The sequence below is a fragment of the Columba livia genome, chromosome 14, assembly GCF_036013475.1.
Source record: "Columba livia isolate bColLiv1 breed racing homer chromosome 14, bColLiv1.pat.W.v2, whole genome shotgun sequence".
NCBI lineage: Eukaryota > Metazoa > Chordata > Aves > Columbiformes > Columbidae > Columba > Columba livia.
In genome coordinates this window covers 1404337-1429296 of record NC_088615.1, presented here as the reverse complement: position 1 = coordinate 1429296, position 24960 = coordinate 1404337, and the positions used below count along the sequence as shown (strand labels likewise).

General features: G+C 48.5%; 2 protein-coding genes and 2 long non-coding RNA genes across 7 annotated transcripts in view; 1 reads left to right on the top strand and 3 right to left on the bottom strand.

The window, feature by feature from the left end:
- Positions 1 to 3414, bottom strand: part of AFF4 (ALF transcription elongation factor 4) — a 44442-nt gene extending 41028 nt beyond the window's left edge. The window contains exons 1-2 of one of the 3 annotated variants that reach the window (XM_065029427.1): positions 3011 to 3414; positions 620 to 869 (exon numbers count right to left, since the gene is read on the bottom strand). The gene's annotated coding sequence lies outside the window, so the exon portion shown is untranslated. The remainder of the gene's footprint in view (positions 1 to 619; positions 870 to 3010) is intronic. The other 2 variants (XM_065029429.1, XM_065029426.1) reach the window with 2 other exon arrangements.
- Positions 3415 to 5672: 2258 nt separating this feature from the next.
- On the bottom strand, positions 5673 to 16559 carry ZCCHC10 (zinc finger CCHC-type containing 10). Of its 2 annotated transcripts, XM_065029432.1 has the most exons (4): positions 16328 to 16559; positions 12696 to 12857; positions 10867 to 10908; positions 5735 to 7484 (listed from the first exon to the last, which is right to left on the bottom strand). In XM_065029432.1, exons 1-4 carry the CDS (start codon positions 16408 to 16410, stop codon positions 7217 to 7219), a joined length of 555 nt encoding a protein of 184 aa, XP_064885504.1. In that variant the 5' UTR covers positions 16411 to 16559; the 3' UTR covers positions 5735 to 7216. The 2 variants fall into 2 exon arrangements, with proteins under 2 accessions (XP_064885505.1, XP_064885504.1); XM_065029433.1 differs by lacking the exon at positions 10867 to 10908 and having other exon boundaries at positions 5673 to 7484.
- On the top strand, positions 7937 to 9985 carry LOC110366170 (uncharacterized). The gene is made up of 2 exons (XR_002426307.2): positions 7937 to 8153; positions 9814 to 9985. It is a non-coding gene; the product is annotated as an uncharacterized LOC110366170 (long non-coding RNA).
- Positions 16560 to 23000: 6441 nt separating the features above from the next.
- LOC135575394 (uncharacterized) lies at positions 23001 to 24701 on the bottom strand. The gene is made up of 2 exons (XR_010466052.1): positions 23414 to 24701; positions 23001 to 23201 (listed from the first exon to the last, which is right to left on the bottom strand). It is a non-coding gene; the product is annotated as an uncharacterized LOC135575394 (long non-coding RNA).
- Positions 24702 to 24960: the final 259 nt, after the last annotated feature.

Below are 24960 nucleotides of genomic sequence, written 5' to 3'. Positions count from 1 at the left end.
AACCCTCTACCTAAACGTCATCCATTCAAGCTTCCTGACTCATTTGCAGACAGTCCCTCTTCACCCTACAGCCTCTCCAGCTCCCCACAACTTGGGGCATTTTTTCCTCACTACTTAGAAAAAAATGACATCAACACTGTTTCTTTCTTGATAACAACTCCAAGGCAGGCGGACTTGAGTTATTTCTCAGCCTCTGTTAAAGGTAACTGAGGCTCTAGGAACACTGGAGAAAGGAAATACGCCTGTAGAACAAACCACATGTGAGTAACAATCTGAAATTATGTGGCTGAGAACAATTACAGCAGCAGAAAAGAAACCTCAAAGTCACTAAAATCTCCAGCCTATCCTTCCATCCCCAGAGCCGCAGACCCCAGAGCCGGCACCGCGCGCCCAGCCCCCAGCCCCCCAGGCGCTGCCGCAGAGCAGCCTCTCGGAAGATGCTCGTGCTCCTTCCACACCCCAACAAACACAAAGCTGCCCACAGGACAGGTGCCGACTTCACGTCCCAGCCCTCGAGATTCAGCCTCAGACACAGGTATCACCGGGTGATATTTCTACCCTCAACAACGCAGAGCTCTGTTCATCTGGAGCAAAGAGTAGCAATGATTAAAACACTCACAAAGCGAGGTCGAGCAGGAAGGGAAGCACCAGGAGCAGTTACAAGCAGTTATGGCAACTCTTCCAAGTGCTGAAAAATACAGGAGGGGCAGCAGTTTCCCCATCACCTGGTCCCTGGATGCTCCCGAAGGCGCTGGACCCGCTCTCCCACCAGTATCGCACAAGTCAGGCGCGTCTTTAGTCACAGCCGACACCCCGGAGCAGCCACGGTGGAAGAAGCGCAGCAGAGCATCCTCGCCAGCCGCCGGGAGCTGGAAAAGGAAGGAGGAACCAGGGCGTACGTGCCAATTCATCACCTACCGACTAATGTCAGCGCAGATTTCTGCTGTAACTATCTACAAAACCCGAACACCGTGAATTGTATGGCATTTGCAGATAAAAATACGCAGCATCTTCTCATCAAATAGCTGGGTTATAACCATGCAAAAGCATTCCAGCCTACTAAAAAGAAAACCTGGAACTCCAGCTACTATTTCCCTGAAGTTTTATTATGCTTTACGAAGTTGAAGTTCATTCTGTGAAGTTGAGTTCATTGTAACTCAGAAGCATGTAAAACACACAAGTATATATATGAACTACTTTTTTTGTTGGTTGCTGTGTGACTTCATGCACAAAAAGCTTCCCCAGGGGCTCAGTCTCTCTCAGTGTTTCACAGAGAGGAGAAAAGTCACAAAACGAGAACTGCAGAGACATTTAAAGGAAACATCAGGGACCTGAAACCGTTTTTGAGACTGGAGCTGAAGTTTACTGTCTTCTTTCACGGCTGTTAAAACTGCTCAACAGGAGAGCTTGCTTTGCGCAGAGCCGCAAACACGCAGCGCAGCAGTTAGGAAATTAAAAAAGAGACATTAATAAAGCCAAGAAATTAATAATGCCAAAGCATAAAATTTTCTATTTACTGACCAACAAGAACGGCACAATCACCACGACAAACCACCGTATAACTTCAGTGTAACAACCACGCACAACCTATGTGACTAAGACTCTATATGTCGCACCTTGCTGCGGCAGGGGACACAGCAGCGGCACCGTGAGCTTAATAACGTGTCTCTCATTAGAGGGGATATCAAAATGACAAATCAAGTGTACAAACACTCCTCCAAAGCACTTGACTAGATCCTATTTCGCAACACCCTGGGGCTGCAAAGCACAGTGTTCCAGGGAGTTAAGGTATTCAGATGTTTTAAAGAAACATAAGGAACTAGAAATACACCCATGGGGAGCAGTTCGGCAGCTAGAAGGGAACTGGCAATAAGGCGACAACTAAAAGCACAGACTTGAGGCGAACAACGACTGGTGCTCAGTAAGCGCCTGTTCCACGCTCCGAGGCAGGTGGGGGGTCTGACTGACATCACCGGAACACGGGAACACTTCAAACCGCCAGAATCTCCCCAAGTAAACGATCAAAGCAGGCCGGCATTAGCCAAGGAGCCCGGCTGTGAAACAGAGGGGCCCGCTCCTGCGAAGCAGAGCTCTCCCTGCATCAGAACGTCCTCTTCGCGGGCTGTATTTGCAATAAGGGCAAAAACACGCTCAGTTTTCCCCCGACATTAAGCTAACAATTTTTAATTTCAAGCCAATAAACGACACAGCAACTGAAAGCACTAATATCTGCATCGGACATTTCAACACTTCCTTGCTTTCTGTTCATTGGTGGGGGGGCGGGAAGCACTTGTCAGCCCAGGTTCCAGAAATGTTAAGCAATCACTTTTTGGATCACGCAGTATAACACAACCCTCTCCAGGGATGACACTTTGTGTAACAATTGTCTGCTCACCCACACGGGCGATGCGACTGGGGTCAATAACCCCCGAGTCTCCGTTCTCCCGACCTTCACCAGCACCTGCCCAAAACCATTTCCCACCAGCAGCGCAGCTCCCAGTGCCCCCAGCCCTCCCCGCTCCATCCCCAGAGAAACGCAGAGAGCAAAGGGGCAGGAACAAAGCCCTTACATCAATTACTGGAACAGGATTAAACCCAACAGCTCAGAGAGGGGAACGCACCAGCCCCGTTAGCACCAGGACCCATCCTAAACGTCGGTTTTAACGGAGGCCACCCAGGTTTTGCTCTCCCGGGAGGGGAACCCGGGGGGACAGGCCGGGGGGAGCGCTGCCCGGCACAGCCCCCCGGCCCCGCCGGTGTGCGGCTGCTCTCGGCCGTCTGCGGGGAAACACCGCGGACCGAGGCGGGAGAGACGGGCCGGGAACCGCCCGAACCGCAGCCCGGCGGGGCGGGCCGGGCCCGCGCAGGTACCGCTGGCACGGAGGGCCGGGCCGGGGAAGCTCCCCGGGAAATGAGCCAGGGAACGGGGAGGAAGAGCGGGGTCCGACGGCAGCCGCTCCCGGGATCCTGCCCTCCCCCCGCCCCGCTGCCGGCCCCGGCCGCCTCTCACCTCCGCTGGCCCCTCCGCTAGGCCCGGACCATTTCCTGGTGCCGCCACCGGCCCGCCGGGCTGGGAGAGGAGGACGAAGAGGCCCGAGGGAGCGGGGGCGCCGCCGCCGAGTCACCGCCGGGCCAGGCAGCGCAGGGGCGGGCTCGGCCCCGGCGGGGGACAAGGCCCGGGCAGTGGGAACAGCTCACAGGCGGGAGGTGCCGGCGGCTCCCCAGGGGTCCCGCCGCTCCATCGCGGGCCGGGGCGGGGCTGGCGGCGAGGCGAGGTCGGGGAGGGCCGGCGCCGTGGGCCTGGGCGGCCTGAGCAGCCTGAGCCCCCGGGCCGCTCGGTCCGGCCGGGCCGCGGCTCCTCCCGCAGCCGGGCACTCGCGCTTCCCGGCAGCCCCCGCGCGGCCGCTGCTCACGTGACCCGCCGACGGGGGGGGAGGAACTCCACGAACACGTGACCCCTCCGAGCGGTCCCGCCCCTCCCGCGTCACGTGGTAGGGCGCGGAGAGCGGCCCCCGTGCGCTGCGCCCCCTGGCGGCGGCGGGCGGTACCGCGGGCGGTACCACGCGTGCCCGGAACCGCTGGAAACGGTTAAAGACCCTAAAACTGCGGCTCCTCCCCGAGCCGTGACATAGGAAACAAGAACCACCCTCCTCCTGCACATCAACGCATTCTTGGGTAACCTGAAACGGAATTAGCTCTAAAACCTACAACCGTATTACAGAAACATCTACAAACAAAAACTACTTCTTCCACTGCAGCTGATTTTGAAACGTACCAGAACATAGTTCTACTTTAGACTCATATTTTAAAAGTAATACTTTATTATTTGTTTGAAATATGTCAGTAAAGTACAGGAGAATGGCACAAAACCCCCTGCACCGATCCACTGCACAGGAACGCCGCACAAAGCCCCCGTGACAGCTTAAGCCCAGAGCCAAGCTCAAACCGTTTGGAACTGGTTTTAACTGGCAGCTCAACCTGAGTTTGTTACGACACCGAAATGAGACCAACAGCACAACAAAACGTGATCAAATTGGGGTGGAACCCCAAGCTCCCCCAAAATTAAAAGCAGCCCAGCTCCCCTCCTTCGTCCGGGCAAGGGGCTGCTTGGAGAAAGCAACGCTGTGCTGAGTAACAAAGAACGAGAAATAACCAAAATAGCCTTTTATCAGGTTTCAGTGCTGTTTCTGGTTACGCTCTGCCAGTGGCATTTCTGATGCACCAAATCTCAAAAGTCAAACTTACATTCTGCAATTGTGTTTTGTATTGCCCGTGTCCCCCTTACACCTCCCAATTAACACAATTAGGCTGTGAAATCCATCTCGGACACCACCGGTGTCTCAGCGTCTGGTTAAGGCAGAGCGGGATAAATTCAGGGGGTTTCAAACAAGTGCTTTGAAACTGGGTCCCTGTATAACTTCATAAAGAAGAGTAAGCTCATGTGGTTAAGATATATTGATTCACTTCTTTAAAAGTGAAATCCAGCTGATAGCAAAGGTCCTATTTATTCGGGACTCCTTCATAAATCAATCCATCTGTGTAACTGTGTAACACGGCTTCAGCAGGGGCACCCAAAGCACCCGCGGGGGCACCCAAAGCACCCGCGGGGGCACCCAAACCAGGGGTCCTGACGGTCAGATGCTTGGTTTAACGCAGCCCTGGACCGCAGACCGCGTTCCCCTCCCTCTTTCCGCTCTCCCACCGTTCAGCGTTTCTCCTCGAAATGCGAGGCCTCCTCCTGGGGCCGTTTTTCTAGGAGGCTGCACCAATTGCTTCCCTTCAATTAGCAACAGTAGTTTCAGTTGTAATTAGAAGGATTAAAATGGAGGCTGGTCAGAGCTACACGGGTCTCATGTAACTGCTCAGGAAATCCAACAATTTCTACTTAGTTGGTGGGTTTTCTTTTTGTTGTGTTTTGTTCTGAATAATGATCTTTTGTACTTAACCTGGAGCCTTGGGAGACAGTAATTAAAGAAATACCTTTCCCGTTGAAAGCAAATATTGAACCAAGCCATCCAGTAAGGTATCAAGATATGATCTAGTGAAAGATGAACTGGTGAGGCTCCTGACAGGCTGGTTGGGTTTGACTCTGTAAAACAAGAATACGTAAAGACAAATTAAACAAAAAACGCTATTTAAAAAAACAACAATAATATTGCATTTGAAATTCAACATTTATAAAAAACAATCTGAGTACAGAGGGACTTATGGTTGGTCTCAGTTTATCAGCATTTGGCACTATCAGATACTGAGTGAAAGCAGAAATCCTTCTCTTTGGATCTCCACTCGTGAGCCAACAGTGGATCGGAAATTAAATCAACGTCTCCTTAGTATCATCTGTAATTGCGTTACCTTATGGAGCTCCCACAGCAGAACCAACAGGCACGAGCGTTTCCTTCCGTCCTTGTGAACGGAGCCGATTTGTGCGACTGCGGACACCACGCAAACCGACCCCCTCTCTTAACGACTCACTTCGGTATTTAGTAGCGCTCCAGCCACCTTAAACTTCTCTTTTCTCGGCAGGGACAACTTAAAGGGGAGAATTAATACACCGGTGTGAAGCAACACACTTCCGACCAAACCATCCACACACAGGCGCAGCAGCACTGAATAACTGAACGTACAGATGGTCTGAGCAGCACAACTATATCACATCTGCATCAAGCGTGAACTTAGCAACTAGTGTTTAATAATTTATTAATTTTTCCCATTAAATGGTACATTCACTCAAGAATTCAACAATTTTCTGGTAATTTTATTTACAGTCTGCAGAGTGTTCTGTAAAACAGTAATGGTTACAGACTAAAACACACAACATAGATATTTTCAAACACTTAAATATGCACAGTTTATTCAAAAGTAATTCTAGACACTACTTTATCCATAAAAATATAAAAAATAGTTTAGTTACTATATTTTACGTAAGCCCAGATGTTTAAGAATTCTCCCGCGGGTGATGCCCCGTCCCGCAAACCAGGGCCCTCCAGATGTGAGCTTAAGAGACGGCACCGCAGATCCAAACACTAATTAATGCCAACTGCTTTGAGCCACCGAAAGAACAAATCACTCTCCGTTTGCAACCAGCAATAATTGTTCTGCAGCATGTTTGGATTTTGCCTCTGTTGTGGTGCTTTTTGCACTGACCTCTCCCACGTTGGATTTTCACGGACACGTACACAACTACACCCGGATCAGGGACTGGTTACGCTGCAGACTGTAATGCCAGCGCGCCACACGCCACGATCGCTAATGCTGCATCACGCAACAATTCTTTGCAAAAATATCAAGAGGGAAACACTTTCCTTTGGGACCTCTATTTAAAGGAGACTCCGTCTATTACTGAGCATCCCATTAAAATAGCCTTTTTTCCTGTCTCCTTGAAAATAGCGCCCATTTTTGTTTGTTACTACTATTTCTCTGGTTTTACTGACTGTATTCTGTATGGAAATCTAATGGAGGTTGAAAAACACCCACTCAAGCCCTTCTCTCACTAGGATACACTGAATTTACAAAAAAAGGCACAAAGATGAACCTCCTAAGCAGCATCAGTCCCAATTCTTGCCCTGCGCGCCGCTCCTCCCTTCCAGGACACACCACACAGACAGCAGCTAGGAACGGGCGAGTCCAAGAGCCTAAAGCCTCTGCACCACACACGTGGGATACTGATCATTAACACATGAGCACTACTTAAAGCTTTATGTTGCAGTTAAGACTGGTCCTGGAAGCATCAGGAAAAGCCATCAGAAAAAAGCTCTGCAGGTTTGTTGAGGGCGACACTGACGCGGTGCCCCCGGGCCGGGCAGCGCCAGCTCCGCAGCCAGCGCTGCCGCTCCACGGGGCTCCCTATGTGCAAGCCAAGCTGCCGGCAGGGGAGCAGCAGCATATGATGCATGTTATGATCTGCAATAAAAAGCTTTTGCTTTCCAGCATGTAAACATCCAGGTTACTGGACCTCAGCTCATATAAACGAATCTGATGATAGATTTTTGAACTAAAAAAGTAAATTTTCCATAAAAGGATAAATCACAAAAATACTCTCTCAGTAAGTCTCACGTGCCATTTAATACCTCTCATGTCCTATGAACAACTATGCAAAACATTTAGAAAGTTTTAGCAGTAGAAATGTTGACCAGTTAAACTGCTAGGCAACCATGTGCTCAAAACACCTTTGCAGAGCGTTACCACTCACTCAACACCAGTTCCAGACGGTACCACGCTATTTCTTCTTCTTTTTCCTGGGTGGCTCATCATCAGAACTACTCTCTGTGCTGCTGCTGCTGCTGCTGGAGGAACTAGAATCCGACTCGAACTCTGAAGAGGAGGACGTGCTGCTCGAGGATGGAGAAGACGAGGAGGTAGAGGAGCTCTCGTCACTGTCGCTGTCATCGTCAGAGGAGGAGGTAGAAGAGTCGTCGCTGTCAGAGGAGGAATCGCCAGCGGAACTGGCACTGCTGCTGCTGCTGGAGCTGGTCACGCTTCTGGATCTGGAAGGAAACAGACCCAGGTCAGAACAGGCCTGCTGGAGACAGCGTTCCGAGCCGTGTTCTCCAGCTGGGGTACAAGCCGGAGGTCAATTATCTGCTCTGAAAACCTCAGGCCTGACAATCCAAACAAAACCCCCCACCCCTCCAACTCTGAGCAAACGCATTTTGGGCATTTGAGCCAAGTGACACCACGTACACGAAGCAGAACAGGGCTGCAGAAAAAGGGTCATTTTGAAAGCTGGTGAGGATTGGGTTCACAGTGACTTGGCTAAATAGCAGAACAAAGCTGCAGGAAAAGCGTGAATGTCCTGCGGTGCTGAAGCCATGTGGAAAATGAACGGGGACAAGTTGGTTCCCTGACACACCACAGCAATACGGAGTGAAATTCTGGCAATGTATAAGCTGGTGGAAGTTCCATCAGTGATTTCACAACTGTCAGAACTACACCCAATGGAAACCGTTCTTAGATGACTCCTGGCAAAAGAACCCAAAGTACCTGCGCTGATGGGACGCTCCTGTTTGCGGGCACAGGAGACGGGGCGGACACAGTCCATGACAAAGACACAGTTAGGAACATACCAAAGGGGATTTCTGTACCCCCTGCATTTTGTTTTCCATTTTTAGCCCTTACCGAGGCTGTTGTTCTCAAGATCAAGGTCCCTGATTAAGGTAATACAAATTCCAAGAAAGTACAATTAAATTACCCCGCAGGTCTTTCTCCAAACAAAGTGCAAAGGTACGAACTCACCCGACTTCCTGCCAAGTCAACCAAGCAGCACACAAGAATACTAGATATAACAATGCAGAATCCGCTTTCCATTTGAAAATTAACGTAGTAGTGTTTATCAGAGAGTTTGGTTAAACATAACAGCTCGGGAAATGGCCACGGTAAGGCTGTTAGAAGAAGAGTGAAGTTTTTCATCATAGCAGCCACGGTCACGTCAGCTGACACGTCTGGATGTGCGTGTGCAGCTATAAACCACTGATGCTTTCCTAAGACACCTGTGATGGTATTTCTCTGCACGCAGACACAAAGGCTGTTTATTAACAACAAATCCGTAAGGGCTGGTTAAATACAGACTTAGTGCTGGTGGAAGAGTCTTAAGATAAGGAAAACAAACAAAGCAATGGGATTAGTAGTTGGAAGTTTCATTAGATGTGGAGACCCATTTAGATGGACAAGGATTGTTCAGAAAATCCCCTTAATGATAACTTGGACTGAACTTTCTTTTCCTCAACACCTTTCCTGGAATCCATAGAAGCAGCTCACGGACCTCCAATATTTCGGTGATAATCTGAAATGCACTCCCAGAACTACCAGAATATAACAACACTGCTTCTCCCGGGGAAAGCAATAGCTACATCTATGAGAGAGAAAACAAGCAGATACTTGTTTTCAGGTGACGCAATATGTGCTCTGTTGGTAGTTACAGGGAGAGGACGGAGGTGGGAGCAAATAAAATTCACCGATTCACCTTGTCCTAATTAGGTAATGCGACAGTCCAGGTGCTATGGATTGGCCAGCATAAGATTTTTGTCCCTACTAAACCACTTTAAAGTACAACACTTCTCCAGCAGATACGCATCCACCCTTCTCTAAACAAGTTCCCAAACGGCAGTATCCTGTATGGTGCCCTGTGCCAGTCGTCAACAACAGCTGCATTTTGTAACACTTGCTATCGCCCCTCAGACTTCTAGTCCTTCTAATTCTACTGCAATCATCCAGCAGCCCCAGGGGATTTGAATCATGCTGCTTAAAATCAACTCTACAGTTTTGGGCACAACCACAACTGGGTGCCCGAAGAAAGAAGGGCAGACAGGATTCTACCCTTCAGACAGGTAGATCAGTGTGTGATCCGAGCGTGAAGTGGTCTTTCAACCGATAATGCACACGTTGGGGGACGCAGGAACGTCACAGCCAACGTGTCCCCAGCAGCCCCGTGTCACCTGAGGTCACAGCTTCGTACAACAGCTGCTTCGCCTGTTCCTGTTTTTCTGGTTAAGCCTGTAGCTTATTACTGTTTATATCAAAACAAACACTATGTGAAAGGTCAGTGCTCACTGCTGCCAGCCCCTAACCTTTGCATTTTTTTCTCTTAATTTGGAACTTGATATATTCAACGGTAACACTTTGCTGAATTTTTTGCATTTAATTCTTCCTGTATCATAACAAATATATAAACATAGCAAATGTTCCAGAAATGAATCTGATATTGATGGATTCAGTGCTTGCATAAAAACAAGATAATTCTAACCTAGAAGAGTTTTAAAGTGTTAAGGAAAAAGTTCCCAAAGCACCCCCTCCCCATAAACCCTTCTGCTCTTTCAGTTTCGCATTGGTTTAGAGCTCCAACACCCTGAGAATCAGTCACCCCATCAGGGGGCTGCGGCGCGTGAGGAAGCTGAGGCAGAAGAGCCCTGAAGCACCGCTTGGAAACCTGTTCAGTTACCGGCTCACTAGTTCTGAGTAACTCCAACAATAAACGGGCACTGAGAAAGGAGCCTTTGGTAAAACATTCTGATAGCAGAAGTAAGACACTCTCCAAGAAGCACTCTGATAAAGCCCCGTTCCGCAGGACAGCCTAAAAGAAAGGCGTTCTAAAATACTGCTGTGGCTTAAGCAATGACTGCCAAACCAAGGAAACGGCCTAGTGTTGAAAAGCTTCTGGAAACTGTGTTTGGAAGATCAGATTTAGAGACAGAGGTCAACTGAAGGCAAAGACATGATGAGGCTGCTACTGCAGAGACATCAGCCACAAATCAAACTCACCGTGATCAGCAGGAGCGTTACAGCCCAAAAGGGCTTTGCTACTAAAGACAGAAGTGAATTCCCAAGCAAAAGTTACAGCAAAGTGAAGCAGAAATAATGTCAGAAGATAAAGAGCTCTTGGCTCACATTAGTGCTGGGTGGAGGTTTGTTTCTTGGGTTTTGTTTTGCTCTGGGACTGAGAGGGTTTGGTTTGGTTTTAGGGTTTGGGTTTTGGTGTTTCAGCAGCTTTATTTCATTCTCCAGACAGCGCTTTGGAGAGAGACAGCTGCTGTGAGAAAGGGACGGAAACAACAAAAGGGAGAGCAAGACAAGCAGGTGGAGCGATCACACGCTAGAAACCAGCTGTTTAAAATACACTTGATCAGCTTTGAGGCAGAAATAGGGAGATTTTTATTACTGAGGCAACATCACGTGGAGACAGAACCATGAGCAGGAGAAAGGCAGAGAACAGCAGAGAGTTTCTGAGCAGGGAGGAGCAGCAGTTTTCCAGATGTGTGCACACGGCTCACTGCGCCAGGCCACACGCAGCAAGCTCAAAACTCCGTTTGCAACCCTGCCTTCCCCCAGCCCCCCCGCCAAACAGCCGCACAGCTCCTCGGCATCCCCGCCTACCTCTTCTTCTTGGTCTTCCTTTCTGCAGCACTTTCTCCGGTGCTAATTAAGGGAGGAAAAAAAGCAACGGCTTTCATTAACGCAGGAGGAAAATCAAACTCAGCAGAGCTGAGTTTAATATTAGGAAACGAGTATCCCACCAGCAGAGAGCCATACCGCCCAAAGTTCACTCAGCACCTCTTTGCAGTCGCTATTCGAACCAGAACAACAATAATACACACAGATCAGGAAAGGAAAAAATACCTGCAATTCCCCTCTAGTTTTCTGTGTTCCATGTGCCCTACTCTCCATATCATATGGGCAACAATGCTTTGGGCTGGGAAAAGCGGAGGAGATAAGGATACTAAAAATGTTCCGTGTTTCGCAATTTAGCAATAACTGAATTGACTGAAACAAAGGATAAAATAGTGAATGATTCTGTAGCTTTCACCATGTATTTCTTTAAATACACAGAATGTATATTGATGCTTTTCAGCTATTAGTCTTTCAGCCTTCCATGTATTCACACACTCACAGAAAGTTCTTCCTAAGAAAACACAGATATTTTTTTAACCGGTCTTCACTTCTGGACTTTGTTAAGAAAATAAAATTCTGTCAGTCAAACACACCAGCCACACGCTCTTCTCGATGCACTGAAATGCATGGTGAAAGCTACACAACAATTCAATGGTTTATCCTTTGTTTCAGTCAATGTACTACATTTCAATAGAAGGACTCAATGACATTTGTATGCCAGAGAAACCAGATTTTTCATTTCTTAAATTGTCACATGCATGGTGTGGAAATATCATAATTACACAGAAGAGTTTTCCACGCTCCCCACGACCTCCTGCCAGAACGAGGAGGATTCACTGATCTTCACGTTCCAAACCAGATTATAATTCCTTCTGTATTGCTGAATACTGTTAACCTTTATATTATTAAAGCCTTATGCCCTCACTACAGGTAACCAGGTGTTTCACAGGTAAGAGAAGTCACTGTGAATAAAGAGAATTAGATCCCAAAGTGCGTTTTAGAAGATGGGACCTAGTTCAGGATATGAGACTGACCCAGCAGTGGCACAGGTCTGTGCCTCCCTCTAGTGTTTAATGTATATATAAGTATAGGGGTTCACCGCTTGGTGGAACTATCACTAATTCTTACTATTACTAACACACGACTGAGGGGGCCGATCCCCTGCAGATGACCAGATCTCCTTCCTGACTCCTGGTCGCTCTGCCTGTGGCGCCCGCTGTCTTCAAAACCAGAAATAAGACTCGGGCTCCCTGGTTTGGTTCAGTGCAGTAACACCACTGAGGAACAGGCATTTCCTCACCTTTACTTCCTTCCCACCTCCTACTCTAGGACAGGCAAGCACTGGGCTTTACTGGTGCCAGTAAGTGAAACCTCCATAACGTCCATAGGAATCGTGGGGTCAACACTGGGCAAACAGGAGGATCCTGGAACAACTGCTGAAATGAGTCAACGCTGAAAAATCTTGTATGTGGTTGTCAAAAGTAAATATTAACTTCATTAGACTCTGTTTGCCTTCTGGTTAATGATTCATTAGTAGATGTTTAAAGATGACTATAGGAATACTTTGAAGAAGGCCTGTAGGAGACCCGGGTTCTCTGCTCACTTTAGATGAGCAGGTGCTCATGAACAACATTTCAGTTTTGAGGGACCTGAGTGTACACATTCCACCTGGCACACAAACCAGCACCGACATCGAACAAGCATCACAGGGTCTGGAAGATGACAGCAAATGGTCTAGGACAGCATCTCTCCCACCCACCCACAACATTACCTTTTCATTAACAAACTAGACATTTCCATTCTGCCACTCTTACCTTTGTTGGAGTAGTAGTTGCTTTTCTTTCTCTTTAAGAATTTTCGCTAATTGAGCTGTCCTCGAAGGTCTGTGCAGGTATTTTCTCTTCCCTGTACATTCATATGTCCAATGTCCAAACTCTAAACACTTTTGACATCTCACATGCTGCTTGTTTGCCTCCCTATAAAAATGCAGAATTGCTTAAGTGACTGATTGCAAGGCTGTCCTACCTATTGAAAAAGCTGCTTTTAAATGATGCAGATTCTTGGCAGTGTACGCAGTTATGATTACACCAGACATTCTTGGATGCTTTAGCTGTTATACATCTTAAATCAGGACAAGAACAGTAACATCCGATACATATGGAATTTAGGCAAACACATTTCCATTTACTAAAACATTCTCATTTCAACTATCTATAGCAGAGAACAAAGAGACACTTTTCCTCTATTCCACAGCTTCATTCTACATCATCTTTTGCTAAAGTAGCAAATGCTGAGTTACTGACCTCAAGTGGCAACACCACACTCACCAGCCGCACCCGAATTCCACATCTAGTTTAATCCCAGCTGCTGGGTAACCTATCCTGCAGTTTTCTCCCACGCTGAAGATTCCATAGTTTCCCACCCCCTTGGCGTATTGTAAACAACTTAAACATTCTGAACAATGCTACTACGACCATTCTGTCAGTGACCAAAGATTAATCCTATCACCAAAGCCACATCTGGATCAAACTCATTGGCACAGCTTGAGCACCACAGGTGAGAACTGTACAACAGCTGTTGGGAATGATTACACTGCACACAGTTTATTACTATCTAATAATTGCATATGGCTCCAGCTTGCTTCAGGTATATAACTTAAATGATGTTTTAGAACACCGCTAGCAAAGAGCAGGTCATCTCCAAATCCCAGAATTTAACAGTCAAGCACCAAACTGCCGAATTCTCCCCGAGAGCCCAGGCCTCAGACCGAGATGCTCCTGGTTGTAGCTTAGCTGAATTTACTAAGATTCATTAAAGTCTGGCAGAAGGTTTATCACAAGAACAGCGATTCCTGCTGACTTTGTACAACGTAAATCAAGCAAGACTTCGCTTCCTCCTCCGCACCGCCCAACCACCTGAACTATCAGTGAGCATTTCCTAGCCGTGTTTCCGTTTTCACACTCTGGCGAAAGCCTTCCATCGTTTTTAGCAGCCAGGCAGGACAGAGCACTCACCTCTTCACAGGCTGGCTCTCACTCCACTGTTCCGAGGCTGTTTTGTTATCCTCCTCCTCCTCAAACCAGGAAGCTCACACAGCAGCCAAGTGACTCACTCAAGGCCAGAACCACAAACCAGTTCTAGGGCCAGGGCCAAAATGAGGACTTTGTGGATCCCATGCAGTTCACTGCAACTGCTGCAACTTATTTCCACCTTCTATCATTGTTTTCAAAACACCAACATGCTAATTTTTCAAGACCAGCCCATCTAAACTATCTGAAGGTAACAGCCCTGGCTGAACAAGGAGGAGGCTCCAAGACTGTTCATTTAGTATTCAGACAATACAAGGGATGGAGCAGCAGTAAGCAGCTTGCTCTCAAAAGGAGCGTGGAATTTCAAGGCAAGATGTGAACGGCTTCTCCTCCAACTCTAGTCCACACCTTTTGTGACAATCCTAAGGGAAACTACCACTTTCACAATGCAAGAGATATTTAGCTTCACTGTCCAGCCTTAGAAATACTGATCTAAATGAGCACTAGAAAACTAATTAAACTTCCAACCTATGCTGCACCATTAAGTCAGGCTTGAACAGGCAGCAGTATGTCCAGCAACGAACAAAAACCCCAACGCCTTTGAATGGTTCTTGTCTTACCCCGGACTCCGGCTCCATCCCAAGAGTTACGTGTCAGCAGAACAAGGACGCTCCCTCCGCTTCACCAACACACAAAACCATAACAAGTCAATGCTTTTCTGTCCCAAACCAGCCCAGGCCTGGCTGCACAGGAACAGAAAGGGAGTTCAAAGCAATGATAACATAACTCAGCAGTTCCGGGGCTCTAGCACTACTCCCGTGAGCAGGGCAGACAACTCTGCGTAAGCTAAAATGATACGGCTCAAGCCCTAAAAGCAAAATAATCACCAGGAACACAGATCAGAATAGCTCAACATCTATAGATCTATAAACACCATACCAGCACCAGCAAGGTTTAACACTAATGAAAAGCACAAGACTGAACTTAACTTTTAACAGGGAACAACGACCACAACCGAGAAGCAAAGGCCGGAGCCGTTCCTTGACTCACACAAAACAGCAACTTAAAAGAACAAGAATTCCATGAGGACTTTGAAATTCCAAGTTACCCTCCATGCAAAAACAGGGGGGGGATAAAAAGAAAAAAACACCAAAAAAACCCTAAACAATAAAAAAGTAAAGAAAACGCAGAAATCACCCATATTCTGTCCCACTCTTATGACCAGGCAAAAAAATCTGAACACGCTCCAAGAACTGAAACATGAGAAATGAATTATACTAAGGAAGAAAAAAAGCATGAAACAAATAGTAAAAAAACAAAAACCAAAAACAAACCAACCCAACACAAGTAAAACATGAGAATGGAACAGAGGCACCTACTTAATATACATAACCAAGCAAAAACATCGGCTTTTCCTCACTCCAGAGTTTTGCAATCAGATCCATTCGGTATTGATAGAATTACTTGAATGCACTGTCTGTATCTCAAATAAAGGCCACTTGATTTCTTTGGGATTTTTCCCTCTCTCTCTTACTGTTGTGTCAACATAACATGAACACAGAACTTGTTTTTTCTGACCTCTGTTCAAAGTTTGCGGCCAAGCTCAGTAAACGCCTGCACCACAAGGTCTTACCCGCTTCACTAAGCTACGGCAGCCACCACCCGTAAAGCGGCCTTTTCCCAAAACCGTGCTAACCAGCGCTAACACCTGAACTCAACGTCTGCGGAGCTCCTCTCCTCTTCCACAGCTCCGGCTTCATTCACGTCATTTCACAGAATCCCGGAGTGTCAGGGGTTGAAGGGCCCTGGAAAGCTCATCCAGTGCAATCCCCCCATGGAGCAGGAACACCCAGATGAGGTTACACAGGAAGGTGTCCAGGCGGGTTGGAATGTCTGCACAGAAGGAGACTCCACAACCCCCCTGGGCAGCCTGGGCCAGGCTCTGCCACCCTCACCCCCAACAAGTTGCTTCTCAAATTTAAGTGGAACCTCCTGTGTTCCAGTTTGGACCCATTGCCCCTTATCCTGTTATTAGTAGTCATCGAGAAGAGCCTGGCTCCATCCTCCTGACACTCACCCTTTATATACTTATAAACACCAATGAGATCATCCCTTAGTCTCCTCTTCTCCAACTAAAGAGCCGCAGCTCCCTCAGCCTGCAACGCCGTCCCCAGCCAGCTCAGCCCGGCCGGCCTCCGGGGCTCCTTCCTTACAGACGAGCAGTAACCGTGCCTGGGATACAAAGCACCCGCGAAGAGGGGGCGAGGAGCCCCCAGACACCCCCCAAGCCCCCAGACACCCCCGGCCGCGCCGTCCCGGGCCTGCCCCGGGCCCGCTGCCCCAGCCCCCCAGGGCGCTGCCCGCCAGGCTCCGCTCCCCCCCGCCGCCCCCCGGCCCCTCCCGCCCGCCGCACTCACGCCTGTCTCCGCGCGATCAGCCGGTGCATGGGAGTCGCCATCTTAGCGGCCAGGCCGGGAAGTGAGGCGGGGCCGCGCTGCATGCCGGGCCATGGCGGCCACCGCCTCCACCCATTGGCGGCAGCGGCGGCCACCACAGAGACCAAACTTCCCCCCGCGGCCAGAGGGGCCGCTCCGGCAGGGCTGTGCCTTCCGGCTCGGCTCGCCTCCCTCCGTGTTGTCACGGCAGCAGCGGGCGCGGGGTCGCGCTGTGGGGCCGCTCATGGCTCCGGGCCCTGGCCCTGCAGCCTCGTCGTCCCCGCGCTGTCCGCCTCGTCCCCGCCGTCCCCTCCAGCAGCCCCGGCGCGCCCGGTCTCCATGGCGCGGCGCCCAGCGGCTCCTCAGGACGCTCGGCCCCGCTGGGCCCGGGCCTTGCCGAGCGGCTCGGCCTGTGCTCTGTGAACTCCCTGCTGGATCGCAGCTGCAGGTCTGCGACAAGGCGGGAGGCGCCACGGCTCTCTGGTCGTAACATGAAGGCTCAAAAAAATGTTAGCTGGATTTCAGAAAGGAACAATTAAACTCATTATCACTCCTAAAATGTTTGAAGGATTTAGTAACGCACTAATTTTTAGCGGGTCAACTTTCTCTATGCCACGCTGACAGAAAGAGAAATCTCAGTGCAATTGAGAAGATGAATTCTGGTACTGGTGTGAGCACGTGACCACAGCTTAATTGTCCATTAAACAACCTCAGGGCTTGGGGATACTGAAAAGTCATGTTCGTGTCGACCCACAGTGTTCCATACTTGATTGTAAGGAAATATGGTTCAGATATGGTCTCTTCTCCCAGGCAATCAGCAATAGGACAAGGGGCCATGGGCTTCAACTCTGCCAGGGGAAATTGAGGCTGGAGATGAGAAAGCAATTCTGTGCAGAGAGAGTGGTCAGGATTGGAATGGCTGCCCAGGGAGGTGCTGGACTCACCGGCCATGGAGGTTGTTAAACTGAGATTGGACATGGCACTTAGTGCCATGATCTAGTGAACGGACTGGAGTTGGACCAAGGGTTGGACTCGATGATCTCTGAGGTCCTTTCCAACCCAGTCCATTATGTGATGCTGTGATTCTGTGATATATCCAGGAATTGTAAGGCAAACTCTTTCTTCCGCTCCATCCAGACCAAGGGACTGTTGTCTCCCAGCTATGCCAACAGCAGCTCGTATTTCTGGCTCCTACCTCATTTCCTCGCAGTTGCTGGCGTGGGAGGGGAGGTCTGGGCACAGGAGAGGAGGATGAGCAGCAGCGGCTGGAGCTTCCTGAGGACGTGGCCTGGCCGGCAGCCCCCGGCAGCCTCTGCCAGCTGGCGCACGGAGAGCAGCCCCTGCCCCGCGTTCAGGGCTTCAAATGTTGGCTTTATCAAAACTCATTGTCTCACTAGATCAGTTTTTAATTGATATCTTAAACGTCATTGCAAAAACCCTCAAGCAAGATTTCTTACATATGCCAGATTACTCCATGAAGCACATGGGCTTTTCCTTACACAGAGGCTTTAAAGATGTACTGTTTATTAGAACAAACCACTTAAAGTCCTTCTACCTGAGGAATCTGAAGGTGTTCACGTAAGTTCCAAGTCTGCGGGTTCCTGCAGCCTGAAATCTGGGTTTCGTGGCCATTCTGTCATTCAGCGTTAATTCACCACGGGACTGACGGTTGCACCAGAGGACGCGACTCCGGGACCCTCCGGACTGAATGTGCAGAGTCACCGCACGGCGCTGGAATCGCTGGCGGGGGGACGGTCCAGGGAGCTGCTCAATGAACCGACTGCGCCTGTAAATCCTGCCCTTGCGCATCAGGCTGCTATTTAAAGTTGCAGTGTCAAGATGTGTCATTAACCTATTTCTGAATATGCTGGGCAGGGAAATTGCTTTCCAAAATGTGCCCCTCTCCAGGCAGGAGAGGCAGGAGGTGCAGAGACAGCGCGGGAGGGAAAACCGAGGAAAGTGCTGAAGGGTCAGGGGCACCAGCACTGAGATGCCGTGTTGGCTCCTCAGAGACCTTCCTCACTGGGCTCCCACCCACCAGCACTTTTCCCTGCAAATAAATTGCTTACGAAACAAGGTGTTTTCTTACCTTTTGCCAGCTGGTGGGTTTCAGTGAGCTGGCGTCATCACAGCGTGTTTCAGCACATCGGGGAAGGGAACCCCAGGTGAGATCCCGTCTGTCCTGGTATTTCAGGTGACTTGCTTGTGAGAAGCAGAAACATGGGAATCCCTTCCTAGGCATAAAATGAAGCAAAACTCAAAATCTCTCAGTTGCGTTTCTCTGTCTCATAACTTCCCGAGCATGATGTGTTCCCTCATTCCCCCTTCTGGATTTGCCTTGCAGTGTAAATTGCTGAACGTATCACAACAAGATATTTGTGTGGTGAGAAGGGTCTCCTCCTCTGGCAGAGTCACAGACAGTATTTGTTTCAGCTACAGAATGGGAGATCTGGGAAAACAGAAGTATTTACAATATATCTACATTTAATACCAGTAGGTCTGTTCTAGTAAAATCAATGCAGATACTCAATATTTATATCAGTAACTAAGAGCAGCCTCTGGCTCTGTGTATTAAAATTCCAGGCTTGCATAATATCAGACTCCTTTGGTATCCACGGTATAAACAGACAACTAGAGGATAGTACAGAAAGCTGAACAGAAAAACATGGGCACGTCAGCTGGAGTGTTACTTGACGTTCACATGAAAGAACCTTCTTGAGCCTCACATCAGATCAGTCTGTTTTAAGAATGCATTGAAACAGAAAATGCACCCCCAAAATCTGTAATCAATATGGATGCCTAACCGCAGTTCCCATTGAAATAAAGACAAAAAAAAAAAAAAGGTTTTATTATTAGAATGCATTTAAATGAACCTAATGTATGATCCGTGACGTTGACCCGAACACCCCTTTTCTGGGGGTGGCTTTGGTGTGGTGTTGCTATGGGGCTGTGCTGTTATTCGGACTGTACCCTCAGCGACTGCCAGAAAACTCGGCCCTATTTTTAGATCCTCCGCTCACATTTCAGCAAACGCCGAGAATCTCTTTGTGTCAACAGCTGATGAACGTCCTCCGGTGGAGCGCGAAGCACGTCGACACAGCGCCGACGTCATTTGTGCGTGCAGTTTGTGGAAGCTGACATCACCGCATCTGTCACTGCAAAGTCTTAAACTGATTTAGACCGAATTCAGGTGTTTTTTCTCTCCTGGGCACAAGGCCAGCGGAGCGCAGGGCGCACAGGAGCCTCGGCGGAGCGGCTCGGCGTGGATGGACAGTGGGACGCGGTGCCGGCTGCGGTCCCGACCCGGACGGGACGAGAGGGGACGGGTGTCACCACACCAACCGTTTGTGCGTGTCACACAAGCTGCTGGGACTTTTAGGAGGTTTGTGGATGGTCTGGATGGAGAAAAGAGGGACTGAGCTCCTGGTGCGCAGCCACAGCCCTTTGTCCCTTTGAGATGGGCTCACGGGGCCGAACTCTGGGGGCTGTCAAGAGGATGAGTTCCGGTGCCGTGGGGAGGGCATGACAAGGGGTGACAGTAGCCTCGATCCTCAGTCTCTTAGGACTTGTCTGCTTTGGGATCCAGAGCTCAGTTACCCACCAGGTACCACTTCCAGTTGTGGTGGGAACCATTTCACAGAATCCCATCTCTACGTTCATGCCGACTCAGCTGTAAAGCTGTCTGTTTTCTACTCCCAGCTCTCTTTCACAGGCTTTCCAAAGCTTTGGTCGCTGCAAGATCCCCCTGATTTCTGAATTAATGTATTGCTGGTTTGTTCACAGCAGCTGTTCTTTAGTGTAAGTACCTGTTCCCATCCCCACTGTGGTTACAGGCAGTGATTGTATCCCCTCTTGTATTCGTGTCACCCGCAACACTGAGTGCCCACCCCCCTGACCATGAGAGGGTCCCTTCTAGGGGTCTCCTCAATGCTTTTGAACATGCATGACAAGAACTAAGTGTGGTATTATTTCATGTACAAGCGGCACTAACACTTTCCCGTCTCGGGTGGAGATACCTCAGCATCTGAAGATACCTTTTTCTTTGTGTTTGCAGGGCACTTTCCACCACAGCCATCCTCTGATCAGCCTGGCTGGATGCAGGTCAAGCCATCCTCCTCTGCCCTGATCTCCTGCTGATGTGCTTCCAGGTTCTAACAGATTTTTTTAGCTCTTAGTTCATGTGTGCATGACCTTAATCCTTGTACCACTGAATTTCATTCTGGTCTCATTACTCCAGTCATCGGGATCACGCAGTTTTTCACGGGGAACACCTAATTTTATGTCTCATTCAAAAACATCATCACAGTTTTAAAATTTTATCTTCTAAAGGGATGTACCTTTGCATGTAGCGTTGATCTTTTTTTCCTTTAACATAGCCACATTTTGAAATCATATGATACCACCCTGACTTTATCAGTATGTTGACAGTTCTGTCTCTGGACTCGCAGCTCCGTTCGGTGCGTCCAGCGTTCGCTGGGGAGCTGGCACTGTCATTACAGCCTGGCCAGATAACGCCTCTTGCATTTTGCTGCCACGTTTCATGGACCAGCACACTGGGAAGCATCTTCCACGTCTGAAATGCGTCCATGCGGGCAGGCTGCCCCCAGGCACTCATTTCCAGTGCTAGCAAGGAAATGCAGAACTGTGAACTGGCCTCAATAACACAGCTGTGACGTGTACGGAACACACAACGGCCGGGAGCAAACCGCAGTCTCAGGAAACACTGGTGTTTAGACTCACACGTTTGTTGCTATAGAGCCCATCACTTTCCAATATTGTTTTTCTTGTGTCCATTTCCCCTCCTTTTTGCTATTTGCTTTTGTTGTGTTTCTTCGGGTAATTTTCAGTTGTTTGTTTGGGGTTTTGCTTGGTGGGCAACTGTCCAGCTCTGATACTTCAGTAGCTGTGGTGGCTTAGTTCATGACCACATGAAATCTAATTACCTTTCGAGCTTGATAGAAAACTGCGGAGACCAGAATAAGAGGGAAAATAATCTTTTCAGCATTTATTTCACTGCGGATTCTTGAGGTAACTGCGCTGGTGAAAAGGGCTCCCGCGTAACCTCGCACAGCACAGAGACACAGTATTTTCTGGGAACTGTGTTACATGGGGTATGATCCACATCGGAATCCAGGGCAACACAATCCTGCAGCTGAGGAGATTGCAAAGCCCCCTTGTATTTGAATATCCCAGAATAGCACTATGAACCATACATGAAATGACACACAATGACTATTTACAGCAGCCCAAAGAATAGCCTGTGACAGATAGGACTTATTTTAAGCCCGTATTGATTTTCACATTTGGCTGGCATTAATGAATGGCAAGACATGCCACTGTAAACAGAGTCTGAGGATACGGGGCATACGCTGAATGAAAGCGTGGTGAGGATACGTCGAAGAACAGACAAAATCACCCATAGCATAAAAATTAACCACGATGCATCAGCCTTTTCCCTGTTTTTCATAGCCCTGGGTTTGAGGACGAGGTTTTCGCAGAGACCCGAGTGCAGCTCAGAGCCCCCAAACGCTGTCAAGCGTATCAACAGCAAGCTCTGCCTGCTTTAAACAAATAGCCACACGTTATCATTACGTTTTGAATACATTCTCTGGCCCATGCTTTCTTATATATAGCAGTAGGTGATCAAATACATCACTGAATTCTGAAAGCCTTGAGCATATGATGTGATTATGGAACTTCAATGCTTTTGCTGATTTGTTCACATCATCTCCGATAGTCTAAGGATCGCTGAGACACTTTGTTCCTGGAATAGTTGTCGTCTGTTTTAAGAGAGACAACCTGCATCTTTAACAGCCCTTTCTTGATGATTCTTCTGCCTTTTTCTCCTGAATTTAAAATAGAATTACTGATTATTGCGATAACAGAAGAGAACAAAAAGTATGCAGCTACTTATCACTTTACTGATAAGCAACTAAGTGGCAACATACACAAGGTTCAAAATGGCACACACAGTATGTTTAAATAAGGAATATTTATGTCTGATAGGGATTCACAGATTATGTATTTAAGTGCATTTTAAAAAAGGCAAGTTCCTTGCTCAGAAGAAAACAAAGTCTGCATTGATGCAGGAAATGAAATGACTTTCTTAAATGGATGTGGCGAGGTGCCGTGCTGCCCCTCAGCCGAGCCCTGCCTTGGTATCTCTCAATGTCTTGAGAAGTTCCTTCCAGTCATGCGTCTCCGTTAAAAGCAAATGTATCAGTGCTGTAAACCCGATTTGAAAATGTGCAAGAAGCTTGTAAAAGCCATGATGAACATTCAGGTTTCTCCCCATCATTTCCAGTGTGTCAGATTTATTTATTCTTCATTTTCACGCCCCAGGTCTTCTGGAATAATTAGATCCTGTGACAGAGTTCTAAAAATGTAACATAATAAATCTCCCTATTAATTAAAAGCCGAAAGCCACTGAGCTTAAAATTCATGAGACCTTGGCAATTCCAGACCAGCAGTAACTCAACGTCCAAAGCGAATGGGCAGTTTCACACGGAAAGGCTTGAACAACCTGATGATCAACTCGCACCAGAGGACTCAGCCGCGGGCACCAGGGAGCTCTGAAGCGCCTGCACAAACCTGCACGTTCCAGGCAACTTCCCTGAGCGTCCGCAGAGAACCGCAGCCAAGTGTTGTGCCCCGTGTTGGATGGAAGAGTTTGGGTTTGTTTGCGAGCGAGGGCGGGTGGAGCAGCAGAGTCCACGGGGAGCTGGACGGGGCAGGATGGACACGGGATCCGCGTCCTGCCGGGATCGCTGCTGAGCTGCGGCGTCAAACCCGGACCACGGGATAGAAACAACAGCGCGACTTGTGTCTGTTCTTCCTTCAGTGCTTTACTGTTGTCCTGGGGAATGGACAGAAATGCTGTCAAAGAATGCGCTTTCAGATCAGGCCGCCCGTTATTCCAGACACTTTTTCTTCCCACTCTTCTTTCTCCTTATTTTCCCTCTCACTTTTCACATCTTCTCCTTCCTTCTCTATGCATTTTACCCACCTGGCTTCATTCCCCAGTTTACTTTCCACGCTAACATAAGCAATACAGAAATTAAGACTTACCTATTGAGCACCTTTGGGTTTTAGATTGCTCCTCTGAGGGTGATTGTCACTCTCTAATAGCAATTGTTTTGAGCTGTTACAAATCCAGCAGACAACAAACACTGATTTATTCTGTGCTCCCACCTGGAGCTGCCACACCAAAGGCCAGAAACGTTGACCGAGGTCTGATCTCAGCAGGCATATCTGGATCGGAAACTGGATTCGGATAAGACCAGACACTTCTGTTATTCCAATTCCTTTCCGAAAGCGAAGCTTATCGACTATGTATCGCTGGTTGAGCACACACCCTTGATCTCCACGGGGAAGGTGAACCAGGGGGTGCAGAAGAGCCAACATTGTCCGCAGTGCACCCAGGGAAGAAATGAGAAAGCCTAACTGAGGAATGCTTATTGCAAGAATGCAGGCTAAGCTACGTGTCTTTCAGCTGTCAGCAGATCCTAAATTCTTATTGGAAATACTTCTTACAGTCTTTTCATGTTTTGTCCGTTCAAAGTCTCAATTTTTTGAGAAGAAAACTTTCAGCAAATAGAGGAGAGTGTGGAGAATCATGGCAACTGTTGCACTTCAGTGGCTGCATCACGACTCCTCAGGTTTCGAGCTGATTTATCTATTTTCCCCAGCTGGGGGGTGTGTGTGGCGACCGTCCCATTGGAAGCGAAAAGGAAAAAACAGAAGCTAAACCAACCAACCAAAAACCAACGAGAAAACAAAACCAATCCAACAAAAAACCCAAACAAACAAAACCAACTGAGCAAACAAACAAAAAATGAGAAAACAAAACAAACAAAATGAAACAAAACCAAGCGACCGAACCAAAAGGAACGCGGGTGATGTTCTCTCAGTCCATCACGCCGCGGGTGTGCGTTGTACGATATTCCCCACGCGGAGCAGCAGGCTGGTTTCGTCCCCTGGCACCTCGCTCTACGCTCAAGGACGCCCGAGGTTAATCACTTGGTTATTATTCTGTCATTAGCGGCGTGATGCAATTCCCAGCCCCCCGCAGCTGCCAGGGCCCCGTCACGGTGACGGTGACGCTGCCAGGAATGGCAACGCGTGCCGGGGCTGCTCCGCGGCCCTGGGGAAGGAGCCCTTCCTGCTTTAAATATTGAATTTCTCTGCCATGTGTTTTCTGAACCATTAAAACAAGGAGCAGCGATGTAAATATAGGGCTGGGGATTTGGAAACGTACGCTTTGTAACACTATACATGGTGATATCTTAGAGTTAAAACACTCTCAAATGTTAAGTTTCACAACATCCGTGAACATAAGACAGGGTACAGAAGGAGGTTCGTGTTGGGATAAATCAGCCAGTCCCTCGTGCTTTCCTCCCCAAATGCTCCCCCGCAGCTCTCCCCCTCCTCGCTGGGGGTCCCTGCCCCATCCACCCCCCACCACCAGCACTGTGGTACTTGATGGCGCTCTTTGAGATTTTTAATTACATTTTAGCTTTTTAGGTATTCCTGATGAGTAAGAAGGACTTGTCTCCAGCACAATCAGAAAACGCTGCCCTGGAAAACACAATTTATCTGTACAAATCCCTAACACA